This window comes from Falco peregrinus, chromosome Z, assembly GCF_023634155.1.
Source record: "Falco peregrinus isolate bFalPer1 chromosome Z, bFalPer1.pri, whole genome shotgun sequence".
Taxonomy (NCBI): Eukaryota; Metazoa; Chordata; class Aves; order Falconiformes; family Falconidae; genus Falco; species Falco peregrinus.
Genome location: NC_073739.1, coordinates 2346874 through 2364912, shown reverse-complemented (window position 1 = coordinate 2364912; position 18039 = coordinate 2346874). Strand labels below are relative to the sequence as shown.

The following is an 18039-nucleotide window of genomic DNA, read 5'->3' as shown; positions in this document are numbered from 1 at the left end:
ATTTGAAAGATCTCTGAACATGTCCGAGAGGATACCAAAAGATAACAAAACCATCTACTCCATCACTGGGGAGAGATAATGGTTGTAAGTTTCTGATGCACGTTATGGGTCACAGTTTAGAAAGTGCTTAAAAACAATAAATAATAGTAATAATTTCAAATTTTTGTTTCTTTCTACTATTACCTGTCCCAGTCCATGCACATTGACCATCAGTAAGTATTATACCAAAGCCAGCACCTAAATCTTTTTCCCACGACACTTGAAGAAAATATGTTGCTTCTGGATTAGAAACTGGATGAATTCTGTTCAAAGTCTTCTCCATTTTCCAGACACCTGTTCAGGAAGTAAGATAATCTTATTATAACCGGTGGCTTATTTTCCAGAGGTGCTTAGCAGTTTCATGTAACTAGCTGCATAAATAAGTAAATAAATAAATAAATATATAAAAGACACAAATATAAGCATACTTAGAATTTTATTTTACCTTCCCTCACAATTTCAGTTTTTCAGAGAACTAGTGATATTTCCAAACAGAAAACTGGATTACAGTACGTAAAGTTTAAAAGAGCAGTGCCAACAATCGCATATATTTGAATAGTCCCAAATTAACAAACTGTCAGGAAGCTGGGGAACAGAAAATTACAATACACAAGCACTTCCCCATGGCTATGTTTTTAACTTACTGGCTGGTATCACCCAACATACAGTGCATGGGTAATAATTCAAAATAATCAATATTCATCTGGACCACTGCCATGTGAAGGCACGCTACTAAGTTTCACTGCAAAGCAGAGGTTTATAATGACTGCCAGCAACTAAAGTAGTTATGTAGAAACCTGGATCTTGCAGAGAACAAAATTTATGATGCTACAGTGAATTTTTTGCTCAGTGTCAAAGGCACCTGGCAATCTGTACTTGACATAAGACCTTCTAAAGGGTCCCTGTATTTATACAGTCTAATCTGACAATAACAAATTCTTACAGTACTCAAGAACTTTAAAGCTTCATTTGGCAATTTGTTCCAAAGAAAAATGAAGAAACAGTCAATTTTGCCATTAACGTTGACATACAGCATTTTCATTGAGAATGCTTCATGCTGTCCAGTACCTGAGGAGTTTGTTTTGGGGTGTTCAGTTGTTTTGTGCTTTTAATTTTAGAGTTTTTTTAAAAGAATGATATGAATGAAAAAGGGCTACGAGTTCACATACACTAAAAATAGCATGAATTAATAAAAGCAGGAAAAAACACAACTGAAGCATTTAAACTACATGCACTGACTACAATGATGCTTGGGCAGATTAAGTATTAAAAGTTCAAGTCTTCTATCTAAACTGTAGCAATAAGTAATCACGATCAGGCTTAGTTCAGGCCCTCAGGGGACTGCTCTTTCTTTGCTCATAGACATTGAAAGCCAAACCTACATACAGATTTAACTACCACTGGCCTCCCCAAAAGTCGGCATTTTCAGGTTAGGAAGAACAGTTTTAACTGTAGTTGACTGCAGTTGTCTGACCTTTGCTGAACGCTGCAGCCAACAACATTTGAAAATGCAAATGCATGCAGTAGTATTCAAAAGCAGCAAAATACATGAATATGACTTGTTTTTCAAGCATAAAGCTACATTAACACCTAGACAGCAGCTGCATTGTCAATAATATAAACATTCACTATAGATATCAATAAGGTTAATGAAAACAACACATTAAGTCCCTCTGGTGGGTAATTAAATCACAATATAGATCACCCTGCACTAATAAATAGCATTTCTGAACAACAAGAGCAGCATCATGGAAATATCCTGCTATTCCAGGCTGAACTTTGGCTAAAGCATGTCACTAGGCACTTCCAGCATTCCCATACATTTTTATCACCAAATACTCAAATACTTCATTTTTTAGGCTGAAAGCTTAAGTACACATAAGCACCATAACATTTCCCTATTTAGAAAATTTTTCCAAAGAGTTTACGATTCAAAAGCTATGATAGGAGTAGAAGGAAAAAATCATGTACATACAGCTAAGCATCATAAACTACCAACAACACCAAGAAGGATGATTTTACATCTATAAACCACCACTGCATATACTACTACAGATGTGATACTCTATTACTATTCACAGAGTATGTGTCAAACTGAAGAGTTACTTAAAAGCGATATTGAAAAATAAGTTAGAGTAAAAAAAAAAAGTAGTCTTTTATTTCCTCCACCAAGCAACTGGCCACTTCTGAAAAATCTACACTACATCTGTGCACCTATAACCAAGAACAGAAAATAAAGTATTTGGGGCATGGAGGCCTGTAGCAAGGCCTTTGCAATTAGTCATTATAGAACTAAAGCCATTTTAAAGAGATGTAGTGCACTAACTGCCTGGGCATGGGTCAATAAAGAGCACAGGACAGGAAACACAGTAATGTCTGCAGTACATTCAAGCACACTGGCATGTCTTCTCCTTTGCCTGCCAGGTACCTTTTTGCTTGTTATGGAAAAATACAGAGTCCCTTATGAAATATTTTCATTAAAGTCCTTCTCTGAAAGTGTTTTTAAACAGACTTTATTCTTTCACTTAAACATAAATAGTTGCAGACAACCAAGACACACCGCATACAACGTACTAAGGCACATATATAGTTCAGTAGGGACTTTTTGCTTGTCGCATTTCATTCTTACTACAAAGCAGAGCCGCACTCAGTGAATCAGAGGCTGTCTTTTCAACGCAGATTGTTTGTAACAGAAAGCAAAGCAAGGGAGTTTTATTTTCTATTTATTACAGTGATAAAGAGAATGAAGTGTCAGTTCTCAGTCAGAAAAAATTATGTCAAGAGTCACACAAGAAAGGAAATGAATTTATTTAAAGATGCACTAAAAAGGTCTCTAACGCCTGAGATGAAATTCATCTCATATCATAATACTGTGTTTTGCATGCATCCATATTCACATATTTCACTCAAGTGATGTGGAACAGCTAAAAATTAAGATTCTGTTTAGACATCAATCTTAAGAGCTCAGCTGCCAGCATAACGGATGAGCCTGTTAGCAGAACTGAGAAAGATTCCATATGATGTCTACCTGTGGTAAAACACAACTTCAATAAAAGCAAACACACCGAGGAATGTTCTGTATTGCATAATAAAATGCAAAATACACTTGTCAAGCTTTTACACATTTTATTGTGCATCTTTGAACAAACAATTTTACAAGAGAACATAAACTGAAAATACTTTTTCTCCCAGCCTTTAAGTCCTTCATTGTGCTCACTGACCTTTTGAGAGAAGTATTAGCTACTACTACATGTTTAGAAACTGCCTTACAAAGCAGAGCTCAGCCTTGCTTGAGATCTCCGGGCACTCAATTGTTCCAACCCATCAGCAAAAGCTTAAGGATTCTTAGCTTTATATAATGGCTATTATTTAGTTCAAGAGGAACAAACCTTCTTCATGAAAATTGGTCTGACCTACACAACACATAGAAAAATCAGTGCAAATAAAAACATTGTACCTTACTGCTTTTTTAAAACCTGTTTGAAAAAAAAAAAAAAAAAAAAAGGAAAAAATAACCAAAGCACACCCAAACAAAAAAACCAAATACAAACCCCTCTTTCACAAATCTCCCAACAACACAATGCTTCCACAGAGTTTAGTGTAGTTGTGAGTAAACGGATAAACCTCACAAAGTTGATGTGTGAATATAGGAAAAAAAAGATAGCAAAGGAGTTACCTAACTATTTAGCAACTAGCAATTACCACTAATAAAAGAAAATACAGAAACTAAATCAAAGCATATTGTTTTCACTTACTCTAAGGTGAGTGTATGCACCTCATCCACTATAAAGGCAAAAACGTAATAGCATACTTACACCAGTGTATTTCCAAAATATGAATTTCAGAGGGAGGAAGTTGGGACTTCCTACCTGAATACCTGAAGGTAGTTGTACATTCACAGGATTCACTAGTAACTTTGTTCAACATCTTTATACGATGTATCACTCTATACTTCAAGAACTGAAGTAAACTATAATACCCTCCTTATAACTAAACTATCTCAGTTCATCTACCTCCTTACTATAGTCTCTCATCACCCTGTCAGCTTTCAACATGCCAAGCATATATGACTCTTCAAAAACCAAGTACTTGTGCATAAAAGGTGACCGTGCATAAAAGGTGACCGTGTTCCTAACAGAGTTTCTGCCCCAGGGTTTTTGTGGTGAGGGAAATGCTGTGCACTGCCAAAAAGTCTGAGGGGCAAATGAAGAACAGATTTGCCAAAGCAGATTCTTCAGTTCCCCTTGCCCAAATTCACACTCAAACCTTGCCACCCACCTTAAAAATATTTTAGTTTGGCTACCAATGAGTGTTGTCTCCAGGCGTGCAGGAGACCAATAACACACCTCCAAGAAACTTGATTGAATCTACACTTCTTTAGTCACTACCATGGGAGAAGATGTCACATACACGCAAATTGGACAGTTACCATAGCATCAAGGCTGCAACAAGTTAGGTTTCCCATTGTTTCTGTTCACTTCGTTACCTCCCAAACCCTAAATGTAGGTTCTAGAAGTGAAACAGTTGGGTACCTATGTAATACCTAAATAATAATTTAAAAGGCCAGTTATGACAATGAATTATCCTGTTGAATAACTACCACACATGCAAAATTTCTGCCAACAGTCCTGCATGTGCTCGTCTAAGAATCTACCTTTATACATTCAGAAAGTAGTCCCACTAGAAATATTACCAGTAAATTTTTAAACGAACACCAAGCCTTTTCTCTGTTGTGGCTATTGTCTCCAATAATCCATTAGCACTACACCTACAACTGAAGCATTAAGCGTCACAGCTGTTTTAAGTACTCAGGGCCAGACACTCAGGCAGAATGAAATAACTGCAGATGTACAGACAAAGGGGTCTGAAAAATACATGTCAGCTTGGGACCTGACCTTCCACAGAACTGGTCACACAAGCTTGTAGAAGCTGGTACTGCTTTTTAAGGTTTTAATAACATCCCCATCTTCACCAAATTATAATCTCCATATCAAAGACAGCCAAAAAAAATCAAGGATGAGGGAGAGCTGAAACTTTTAAGAGTCAGTTTCACATCTTTGGGTGGAAAGGTAGGGACACAGGTAAGAACTGTATTAGTGCTTAAAATGGTTAAAACAGCCACCTGAATTTTGGTACTCTCTCTACTTAACATCCCAGTTGCTGTTGAAGCTCGTGAAAAAGAAAACATCATTGCAAAAAAACAGAATATTTTGATAGCTACAGAACAACCTAAATTAATGAAATCAGACCCTCACTATTACAGTCTAAAAAGCACCTCTGAGTCAATCAGACGAAAGGAGTACCTCTGAGTGCCATTCAATACTCAGCAACACCATCTCTGCAGGCTCTTTCCATTCGCTGGCTCAACAAACTGAGAGCAGTCAGTACTTTCTTCCTCCCTTAATTATTATAAAGAAAACTGCAGAGAAACTGATTGATTAGGGCCATAAGAAAGCAGTGTTTTTCTCCTTAAGGGCACAGGAGGTCATACCACATATTAGCACCTCTGGGTGTTAGAGCCAAGGCTTCGAAACAAGCTTGCAGGTGGGAACAGCTGAGTCCCACCCCAAATTTGTAAATCAGAGGTTTTATTGAGGCCTTCAAACAGTTGAGGATTGAGCTGTTTATCTTTAGCACTTTGTCTCTTTGTTTTTTGGCTTCTATGATCTACATTAGGCAATGTTTCTTTCTAAGGAGAAATCAGCTGTTGGCTGATGTGCAATTGACTGGAGTCTACTCTCTGAATAAACAGTGTACACAGCTACTTCTGAATAAACAAGACACTTTTAAAGATTGGTTTACAAAGAATTTTATATGTTGTTTTGGATAGCACTAGGCATAGACCAAAAGCCAAATATTTTAGGCTGCTCCAACACAGCATCATTGATAATATTTTGAACTCCAGCACTTCATTTTTTTTCCATGGAGACTAATGGCTTTTTTTCAAATTGCTTCGGCAGCAGGTGTTCCAAACTTCAGCAGCTATGCATGGAAGGCTACTAGCAGATCTGAAAGAGCTACTGTGTCCTTCTAATGGAGCAATTAAGTTAAGTGCTTTCTTGTTGAGAAAAATAGGGCGCTATCTACAGTGAGTTCAGAACAGAAGACAAGCACATACAGCACACTGCTATTAAAGTCTATAATGTGACCCTTTCTATCATTGGCTTGACCACAACATACACTACAAATCTCAGAAGAAAGTGAACGGCTAACCTATAATCAGAGAACAGGTACTATTCAGAAGATGCTATATGTACTGATAAGTGGATAATTGCCAATTTAAACCAGTCAAGAAAAATTCAGATTGCTTTTAAACATTAAAACTGGCTATTACCACATTTTCTAAAAGAAGGAAAGAAGATGTCTATATTTATGAACATTTCTAGAGATATATTTCATACAAATTGATATTCTCTCATGTTAATTTAAAATTCCATTAACTTCAATACTTCAAAAGGAAGAGCATTAAAATACCTGACAAAAACTTCAAATACGACTCAGTTAACCTAAGAACTACTATCAACCTAATGAGGATTTCCTCTTTTTTCTTTTCATTTTGGAAGAACATGATTGGGCCAACAAACATGAAGAAAACAATACAGCATCCTTCCTATCACATCTCACCATGAGCCTCCCATCCCCTGGGCCACATTATGTTGACACTGAAGAAAAATTCAATAACAACATTCAGCTGTAACTTAAAGACACATCTGAAGACGAGAGAAGATAAAATTTTTGAAAGAGCTTTGTTTCCTGATGAAATTTAGAAGGCTAACACATTTTTGTATTACATGCAACCCAAGTTGTACCTAGACGATCTTTTGTTTAACTTTCTTCTATATTAAAAGCACAAGGATCACAATTTTGTCAGTAATGCAACTTTGTCTTGCAGATAAAGGAAACTAATCAAAAATTGGCACTGGATATGAAGAAGTGATTGAACGACTATAACTTTGTGCAGACGGGTGAATGGCCTATTTTAAAAATTCAGTCCTGCATGACAACTTTTGATCAAGCGATTGACTTCAGGACAGCTGCAATCAGTATTTGGTCCTCATTGGACCCAACTGCAGATGCAAGACTCACATGGCTAACATTTGCACTGCTTGCTTCCCACTGTTTCGTGGTAGCCACAAAAGGATTGGAAACATGCACGTACTTTTTGTGCAACTGTCCAAAACAACCCAGCAGTCTTCAGCTTGTGAGACTCCATAGGCCAATAAAATATGCAAGATTTGCCACAAAAAGATCTGGAATCAACGATAAGGAGCAACCCTTGTCAGACTTATTTACTACAGTCACCAGCTGAAAAATGAGGAGAAACAGAAGGAAGCAGACAGGCAACAACCTTTATAGTACGAATCTTACTAACAAGCTTTGATCTTAATTGTAGCCTGGAGACAAAGCCCACCCTGGTGTCTTTCATCCTCTTGAAGTCTCAGACCTAACCCACTACCAACTCCAGGCATTCAGGCTTGCCAAGCTTACTTATAAGCATCTATATTAGGAGACCGTTTAAGCTATAATAAGATTTTTAAAAAAGGCCTTCGTCTATTAGAACAAACACCCAAGTGGGCAGTTATAATAATATATACTAGCAAGTAAGGGAGTATCTGGATAGACTTCCAAAAGGGACAAACTTTTCTTTTTCACTCTTTTCTATGAATTCTTCTTAACACTAACACAGTTCAGTGTGTGCGTGCTGTCAAATCCTCACTTTCAAAAATGCACATCAGAAAAATCCAAAGGTTTCCCTACATAAATCAGGATACACTAACTGTAAACCTGTGAAAAATAAAATTAAGACATAAAAGTGAAGTATTTCCTGATGAAAAAGTTAATTTTAGTACTGAAGTTACTAAAAAGTGTGTATAGAACTAGAGCAAGGATCAAAGACAACCACCACACTAGCTTCAAGTGGGCAGATCTGGGATGCAAAGTCAGCAGGCATGCCTAGGAGACCCAGACTCACTTACCTTTGTTGCCTCTGGGAGATGCAAGCCCCAACATATATTTCGTAACTCTAATTTGGCAGTAGGTCAGCCTGGCTTTCCAAGGCCCTACCAAAGCCAATGGCAGCATGAAGCCACACCTACTTTGCCTTTCCTTGAAAACTGAAACCTTGGACTGTTTATTAAGAAAGATAATTCTGGAAAAAAAAAATATCAAAAAACACACCCCAACCACAATCTAAATATACATCAGTTTCCCTATAATCTCTCTGAAAAGACAGCATGAAAATAATTATTTGTTTTGCAGATAAACAAGAAAAGGAAGCAGATCTGTATAATTCTGCCAGATGCAACTTTTGAGCCTGCCATATACAATCAGTAGGAAGAAAGAATCAGGAATTCCTACTGTCTTAGTCACATTTCCAAAAGCATGTCTGCAGTTTTAAGTAACTTCGCATCACCCATTTGAGTATGGGAAAGTTGAGGAAATAAAAAGAAAATTAATAAATAAATAAATAAGAAAAAGCAGCATGTTTTAACCATCCTTGCCCATCCAAAAATACTCAGATACATATGTCTTTTTGATGTATATTTGGATAACATAGTAGTCTGGTCGAGGTATCATCTGTTTTCCAAAACACTGCCTTCTTTAGGATTAAGTATTATCAGGATATTCAACACAAATCTGTCCTACAGATTTCCTTTGTTTTCTATTCTTTAGTCCCCATATAGACCTATTATAATCCCACTCAATCTGACATGTTTCTGTGAATGTTTGACTTAACATCACTTAGCAAAGGATTCTACGGAAGTCTGCCTCTTTTTTTTTTTTTTTTTTTTTAATTTGAAATAAAGTGAAATAAATTCAGTACTATTGAATCCACAATAGCTCTGTAGGCAAGAGAAACAAATCTGAAACAAGGATAAATGAAACAAAGAAATCAGTGTCAGCCAGATAAGGATGGATGTAATTCTATACATAAGATTTCTGAAGAGCTTTCAAAAATTGAGCCCAGTAACCTAGGAAAACAAATTTCACCAACTGTAGCCACCAGTGGGACAAGAATAGGTATAAATATGAAGGCTTATATATTCTCCTCTCCTCCCACCTCTATACCCAAGTCTTTTCAAAAAGATGGATTATTTTAATTTCACATCCCTGTCACATTAATAATAAAAAACAGGCCTAGACTCAAACTGCTTTATCTTGCTAAACAGTTTCCTAAGGCATTTTCTTTGAAGAAAATTCCTGCACTACCCCTTCTTCACTTAACAAAAGTTTTATTATGTTTTTCTTTCCATTTGCTATTTGCAACACTGATCTTCCTGAAAACAAAGAGCTCATACTAATTTATACATAATTGATTTTGTTTCATCTGGCCTCCACAGAAAAATACGTCACAAGACATTTTCAATGAACTGCGATACTCACTTTCAATGCACTTAAATTTTAATTGTGAAGCTCTTTATTCAGCCAAGTTTATCACTTTGTATTGAAAATTAATTACTTTTCTGATGGATTAGCCTGAGCAGAGTCTGAAGATACGGCAGACATGCATCCGTATCCATCTGTACTGAACACAGATTTCAACTGTTTCAATCACAGATGGGCACAGGTTCAGCTTTGGTTGTTTAATTTGCCTTGAATGCCGAGCCGCAATATTCAATGTAACATGACAGGCAGACATACATAGGATTATATGATGCTGGTGCCCTATGGTGCAGCACCGTCAAAAGAGGCAAGAAACCCACAGGAAAGCAAGGCACGAGTTTAGCTTAGGCTTTGTGACCATGCACATTGGACAAACCAAAAAAAGGAGTGAAGCACCAGTACATATCCAAGAATGAGTGACATGCCAGTAGTACAGCAAGGAGGGTGCTCAGTACACAAGTCCCACAGCCTCACCAAGCTCTGAGCAAACAAGCAACACAAGCAACTTTGTTTTAAAAAAATAGATAAAATAAATAAGGACAGAGTTCCACTAAACAGCAAATTCATTTACCACTGATTCTACACCCTAAGCAACCACGTATCTATCAGCTTGTGTTCCATCAGCACTATGTCTACAAACCACGATTAGAAAGAGCTTCACAAGGGTCACTTGTGCTTTTTACATTTTAAGTTCTATACTTAAAAATACAAAACTTTTCAAGACGTATCAGCACACCGCTTTTCGAAGTAGTTTTCCTGACTCCTTCCTGTGGTGATTATTTTTCCCTAGTATGGGCTAGGCAAAAAAAATATCAGCAAAACCTACTCTCAAAAATTAAACCCTTGCCCAAGACACTTGATGCCAAGCAGGGGGTCTACTTAAGGAAGCCAGCTTTTCAATATTAGTTTTCCCTCACAACTACTAAAGAATGCTAGCTTGCACCAGAGTGAAAAGAAATTTGCAGACTAATATGAGGACACAGCAGGGGCACACCAGTGGAAAAATGCCACTGGAACTTGAACTGAGAGGGTAATTAGGTACTAATTAGGAAAATACAGCACAGAAGTGCTTTGATACTTCATGAGTTAGATACAATCTTGAGATCTTAAAGTATACATTACTACAAAGCAAATATGTGGAGCATCACTGTAGAGGTCTCAGAAGTGTTGCTCTAAGACTGTAAGTCACTGCTTTCCCAGGTAAGTTAAATCAGATCTTATGGAACAATGAAACAAAAAAATACTGGGGGTAGGCCAGAAACTGAACTAGAACAAAAGGAGAAAAGATTTTTAAAACAAGCCTCAGTTAAGCTTAAGCTTCACTGCATATTGGGTTGCACTTCATGTTGCTGGGCTTTCTGGTTCCCAACTGCAGAAGCTTAACAGAACCGCTACTGCACATCACTGTCTGAAATGAAACAGTGAATAAATATGACAGCTCTGACCTAATGCAGATACATGAGCATAAACCCCCCCCACTTTGTGCAGAAGTCAATTCTCTAAAGTTCCAACAAACCATTTCAGTACAGTACAGTTTTATATACAATACCCACACTGCATTTTCCACCCTTCCAACATTACAAGTACATTCATTTGTTTTGCATCAACTACCAAAATCACAACACAAACCTTGAATTACCAGACAAAAAAATTCCATACCAAAAAATTAACATACCAAAAAAAAGCCTCTTCTATATCATTACTTCAAAAAAAGAGGGAAAAAGAAGTCTATTTTTAGGATGGTTGAGGTTAATAAAACAAATCCCTGGAACAGACAAGATTAAAGAAAGATTATAAAATATAAAGCGCAGTTTTCATCGCTATACTTTCCTGACAAAGGCAGAGGGAAAAAAAACCCTTCCCTCTAATATTGCCTTCAGAAGATTATGAAACTTAAGTCAAGTAGGTTTATTACCAAGACATACAAATAAGAATGCTTCAGCTGGGTCCTTGCCTCTTACCTCAAAAAATAATTATCCTCTACGACAGCAATACCTAGCTTTCAGTGAAATTAACATTTCTGCCCAATCTCCATTATGCCTATGGCCACTGTGTGTTGTACTCTGTAAATTAATGTTAAATTTCACAGCTGGAGAAATTTAATATATGCTCACACAATACACTTTGCTGTCTCCAACGGCTGTCTAAGCTTCCCCCATTGGCTCAGTCAACACAAATCTCTCCTCAGGTTTTTGTGAAGTTTCCACCATAAGCTTGACACAGCTGACAGCATTTGGAAAGCCCCATGCTCCCTCTTTCCTGTCCAGCTACTGTGCTGAAAAGGGTGGCCTCTAAGATCCTTTTGTAGACCTGTAAACAAACAATCCCTTTCATAATCATTTGAATCATTTTTTAAAAAACAAATGCAGCCTGTGATAGGATATATAGCCTCACTCTTCCTCTAATTGCATTAATTTTTCCATCCCAAGATAGGAAGCGATTTGGCTGATGTCTAGATCAAGAACACAAAAGTTCTCAGTCTCTGCACTCTTAAAATCACACAAGATCGGTCTCTCTGTTTTACTAGTTACTTTACAAATCCCTGCTCTATCTGTCTGCTCTGCTGGAGGACACCCCTTCCCTCCAAACTCACCTAGATGTTTGCAAAGCAGATGTAGAAATATTCCAGTAATTTTCCAAACTTTGGAAATTTGGACTATTTAGTCAAGTAATTTTTTGTGAAATTACTAGTATGCCTCAGAAGACAGAGGCAGTTCAACTTGGTACTTTTCCTGCAAGATACATTCTTCACATTGATCAGATTACTGTCAGTTTAGCAAACAGTAATTTGTTTCGTAATTCTCTTCCAAATTTCACCTTCGTTTGTGTCAACATGGTACCATACATAATCTAGTAAGTCTTTTATATCTTGACATATCTTGGACAGCTGTCATTAATAATATATTATCTGATACTAAGTTCCACTAATAATCTACAAATTCACAGGAGCCTTTTGCCACCTTTCCTTTTTTTCATCTCACGTAATAAAATCCATAAAGACATCCCAATTAATCCAGGAAAGGTTCACAGCTCAAGTCGGCACAGGGACCAGGGATGGAACTAGAGCAAACCTATTTTTTGATACAAAAATTTTCATTTCATGATATTTTAAAATAGCTTTCTAACTTGGATTCTTTGTTACTTGATGTTATGATGTTAGTCAAAATCATAACTTAAATGTGTATGCATTATGTCACATTCCCCACAATAACAGCAAGCACTACAGACTTTTTGCCAAATGTAACAGTGAAGAAATCACAGCTGCATCCTATTAACCTTGAAGACATAAATAATGGTTTGAGATGTTGCAAATCAACCCTAAACTGCTGGTGATTCCACCTACTCTTCAAGGATGTGTGGTGCTTTTTCATTTGGGGCTCCTGAGCTGTAACACAACCACTTAAAAAATATTCTCCACCTGCTGCTAAACCCTAGGTGACAAGTAGTAAGGATTAAAATTTCTCATCTTCAAGTGGCACTGAAAGATAACAAGGACATCAGAAATAGGCATTGAGACAAAACAACAAGTGACCCTGTAAGGCTCATTGCACATACATAAGCACATAACATGTAACATAGTGAAGCCACGATGTAGTATAGCAAACCATTTAAAATGTTCTCATCTGTTCTGAAATGGAAGTCTATTGGTTGAAACAGACCACCAAAAGCTATCCAGCATTCTTGCAAACTTGCTGGCAAGACAAGGCACCAGCAGCAGTGACACTGGAATTGTGTATGTCAGGTCATCTGTGTCATGCACAGCATACTTCTACTGCAAGCTGTGACACTGGGGTTATTTTGTGAGAAAAGGATGGGATGCCTTGCTAAGTTATTCAGCAACCCTGGCATCAGCCTCTTAGTTGTATATTGCTTTATCTTTTCTTTTTGTGTTGTTCTAAAATAATTTTTAAAAAGCTTTTTTTTTTTTTATGGAAAAGCTTTCTTTTATGAGTGGGATGTATTGACTTGGATGTACTTGTTTTAGTCCAGATAAATGCTTGAAATCAATGGGATTTAAGTGCTGAGGCAATTTTGAAAACCCTTTATGCATCTTGGTATACCGTAACAGTGTATGTATAAGCCTTGCTAGGTTTAGTTCTTAAGTACTTCAGCAACGGATACACTAGAATCATCATCTTGAAGATCCAAGATGCTGCTATTCTGTTTATTTTCACTAGCAATGTCAAAGTAACTCCTGATGTGCCTGTAACGCCCTTGCTTCACATAGCACACCATTCTAAACACTCTACATAACTGCAGTCAAAAATGTTGAGCATATAAACTAACAGGCAAGTGTCTTCTCTCCACAATCTTCACAATGTAGCCACTATCATGTCATCCGACAAATAAAGGCATCCCAAACTATAAACTCAGTATTTGTGTACCCCACGTCAAGTATAGCATAATAGCTGGCATATTCATTCCTCACACTCTGTCCAGACTCTAAATCAACTCCTATAAAACAGTAGCCTACACAACTCACACAACTTTATCATACTGACAGAGGACAGCAATTCACATGAAACCTGCCACAAAAAGCAGAAATTTTAAGGTGTAGGAATTACCATCATTATGTGAACATCCCTTATCATACATCACATGACATTTCTTTAAAATGTTACAATACTAGGTTAAAGCACTCCTCTCAAGCACCTCTGATGTGAAGACTGAGGATTCATTCTGGCTAAGAATAGCTGCAACCTCCAACATCTTGCAGCTCTTGTGGTTCATCCTACTATAGTGAATACAGTGTGCACTTTTGCTAGGTGACAGAGGGAGTTAGGAAACAGAAAGAAACAGAAGCCACACCTAAATGTAGATATCTTTTTTGTAAAATGATATTAACAAACAAAATGCCATGTTCTACTACCACTGCCAGCATATAGAACACTACCTACTCTCTACACGCTTGCCTGAATAATGCATATCCTGTATGTTCTGCTGCCTCCTTATTCCAGTGGGACAGCTAAACTAATTTGTAGCTGTAGCAACTATGCAAATAAGTTTTTATGCATTCATGCTTGTACTTGAAGATACTAGGAACAACAGAAGTGGATGCAACATTAAAGTCAAAAAAGGGCATTACCAGCTTTGGCCAATCAAACTAGCACATCTAAACAAACAAAAAAAAACCCCAAACCACACCACAACCAACCCTGCATCTATATCTTATTTGCAAATGTTTTTTTCACGATATATACACACTTTTGTTATGCACAAAAACTTGTTTATACAAATGTACCTGCCATGTCAGTCACCCACCTGTGATATTTTTAAATTATCTTCTCCAATCCTCCTACTTCTTATGAAAGCTATGAGACAGAAGTTATGTAGATAGCCTCCCTCATGCAATGGACATTGTTTTGTTTCCTGCATTTGAAAACAACCTAGAAGCTTAATCTCTGAAGTCACCTTTTTTTAACCTTTCATTATAGAAATTCCTTAGTATGCTCTATTACATAAACACTCAACTGAACAGTATGCAATCTCTTCACTGGCAAATCACACTACAAAAATGTTTCTTACTGCATATGTGCTACAAAGCCCAGACAATATCATTAAACCTTCTTTAACAAAACAAACACTGAAAACCAGTATTTATCACACTCTTTTACCTACCTATTTGAATATTGCTACATAGAACAATATAATTTATACATTATATATATATATTATATAAACTTCTGATTTAAGATTTCAACAGACAAGAAGGCATACCCAGCCAATTCCTATAGACATTACCCAACTGAGATATCTCAGTCACTTGTAGCTGGTTTTCCATGACAATATATTAATTAGGAGGAAAGAAATACCCGGAAAACTGGAGTACCACTACCTGAAACCTGATATTGCAATCAATACATATGTGTATCACAGCTGCATCCCTAAAAAACACTGTCATGCTAGCTACACTCTCTTTTAAATGATGCCACGAAGGCTCCTGCAAGATCATTAATGATCTAATGGCATTTTTCACACAAAAGTGACACACGCAGCTGAAAACATTTTAATACAACATGTAAATTCTTCTTCAAATGGTTGAGACCATTGGAAACGTCACTTGAAAACTAAAGTGCTAAGGTAAATAAAAAACATTTTTGCAAAAATCTGCAATGGATTTCATATGTGAACTTACCAGAAGCCATCAAAGTAAATAATAGTATATAAAAACTATCATATAGGCCATGTTTGCAAACAAAACTACTGAACTAGAGAAGGCTAGCTGATCACCTGGAAGCAGGCTTGACTACAGTGTGACTGAGAACTGACAGCTGCACTCTCTTCTGCAGTTACAGAAATAATTTTTCAATTTCAGTCACTAACCCACATTGAAAAATCAAAAGTGAAACCAAAAAGGAAAAACGAGACACATCAGCAAGTTCAGAAGTATTACTGCCTCTAAATTCTAGGTTCATGGTAAGCATTAGAGGTTGAACTGTATGTTGATTATAGGTGTAATTTCTCTCAGTTTAGAAATCTACCTTAATGGGACATCAATATCAGACACTTTGACAACAGGTTGTACGAGGCAAGTCATCTGTTTTTAGAACTGTCTTTCTGCATTTTAATTGAATTCCAACTTTCATCCAAAACCTCAACATGTGAATAAAAGAAATTGATCCAGTGAATGTAATGCACTAACAAAATAGGAGTATGAAGTATGAACATGTTAGGACAAAGTGACCACGCGTCTTGATGATTACCTATTACATCAATGGATAAATTTACAAATTAATGGAACCCTTCATAGCTACTAGACTTACACAACCTCAAGAAAAATAAGAACAAATCTAAAATCCGTATATCTGAAAACCACAGGACCAAAAAAAATAGTTATACAAGGAAACCCATCTTAAATTCTACAGAGAACTCAAAATTGTAGTTACCAAAGTTGCTGCTACAATGAAGTTGCTCTTCAGAAAATACTAACAGCATTAGAAGTGGATTGTGTATGTTTCCTTTCTTACTTGCTGTAGTAGAATACTGCCTTGACTCCACTATACACATTTTATACACACTCCCATTACCCTGCAGCCTCCTACAGCAGCTTCTGGAAATATGTCAAATGTTATCCCTGCTTGTTCTGTTAGGATGAAAAATTTGTTTCCTCTTACCAAGGGAAAAAGTAAAACCTGTCCCACGCTCAACAGACAAGCAAACACAGTTTGTCCCCCATACTGAAAGATATCGAGTGCCAGAGACATCAAGCCAAAGCCATCATCTTTGAAAGGGTTAATGCTTTTCAAGTTCTGTAAGATACAGTGTACTTCTAACAGGAGGAACAGATTGTTCATAGAACTTCAGAGGTTTGTCATGATGGCAACAACTAGGCATCTTACTCTTAAATACAATATTATTACAATGAAGTTCTTTGACAGAACTGGTCAGAAAGCATGTAGTCTTCACTTTACTGAAGTCTCTCACAGGATCAAAGTTAATTCCTAAAAAAAAAAATAATAATCCCCTGGTTTAAAAAACAAATTCCGTGTATTTTTCATGGCAAGCCAAAATGAAGGCCCATCCCTTTAGTATGGCTCAATGGTAGACCAGGCACTGTCAAAAGCAGCTGCAAAATGCAAGAGTCATTGAAGACTTCAGTTGAACAGGGTTCCCTTATAGGCAAGTATTTAGAGGTCAGACATTTAGACCATCCAGGAATTTTAGTAATTCTGTGACTTCAGTCACAGAAAAATACACTGCGGTCTCAACAAGGAGATATACTACCTTTACCCCTGAGTTTTCAACTTGACCTAACGCAACTAACCTAGTACAATCACGGAAGAGGAACACCCCTACGGTGCTGGAGCACGGGGCAAGCGCAAGAAGAGGAGACCAGGCTGGGGCAAAGACCGGGCTCTGCTCGGCCCACTCCCTCTCCTCAACTCCCTCCCCGAGGGAAGCCAGTCAGGATTTTCCCTAAGGAGGAACAGGACCTTCACTTCACATCACAAAGCACCTTACTAAAACACAGCCTCAGTAAAGCGTTCTTGATGCGCTGTTACGTTTCACCGGCAAGCGGCTCGACCTCCGCCGCCGCCCGCGGGGAGGGGAGGCCGCGCTCCCCCCGCCGTGCCCGGCGGCACCGCCCGCCCCTCGGACCCCCGCCCCGCCCCTGGCCCCGGGCAAACAGCGGCCCGGACTGGGCGGCAGGGCGGGGACGCCCGCTGGAAACCGTCAGCACAAATTTAAAAAAAAAACAAAAACCAAACTCACAAAAAAACAACCAAACAAAAAAAGCCTCAAACACCAAAACCACCACTTTTGGCGAACGGGCGAGCGTCGAGCGGCCACGCTGCCCTGGGCCTGACACCAGCGGCACCATTGCCGTTCCACGCCTGCGGAACGGGGCCGGGCCCCACCGTTAGCGGGTCAGCTAAGGGGACAGGCCCGCTTGTCCCGGCTCCGGGGCACCGGTGGGAGCTGACGGTCCTGCTCGCCCGGGGCCCACCGGCGGCTACCCCCCCACCCCCCCCCCACAACGCCGAGGGGAGGCGGGGCGCCTCGGCCTACCTCCTCCTCCCGCACCGCCGCCCGCCGCTTCCGCCTGCCCGAAAAGGCCGCGCTCCTGGCGGCGACGTGGAAGCCAATGAAATTTACCCTCTCCCTCTCGTCCCG

At 38.3% G+C, this 18039-nt stretch overlaps 1 protein-coding gene across 1 annotated transcript in view; it reads right to left on the bottom strand.

Moving 5' to 3' along the window:
• XRCC4 (X-ray repair cross complementing 4) overlaps window positions 1-18015 on the bottom strand; it is a 185065-nt gene extending 167050 nt beyond the window's left edge. Inside the window, exons 1-2 of the mRNA XM_055790526.1 lie at window positions 17935-18015; window positions 184-333 (exon numbers count right to left, since the gene is read on the bottom strand). Of these exons, the coding sequence (XP_055646501.1) occupies window positions 184-322 (139 nt within the window). The 5' untranslated portion in view covers window positions 323-333; window positions 17935-18015. The remainder of the gene's footprint in view (window positions 1-183; window positions 334-17934) is intronic.
• Window positions 18016-18039: the final 24 nt, after the last annotated feature.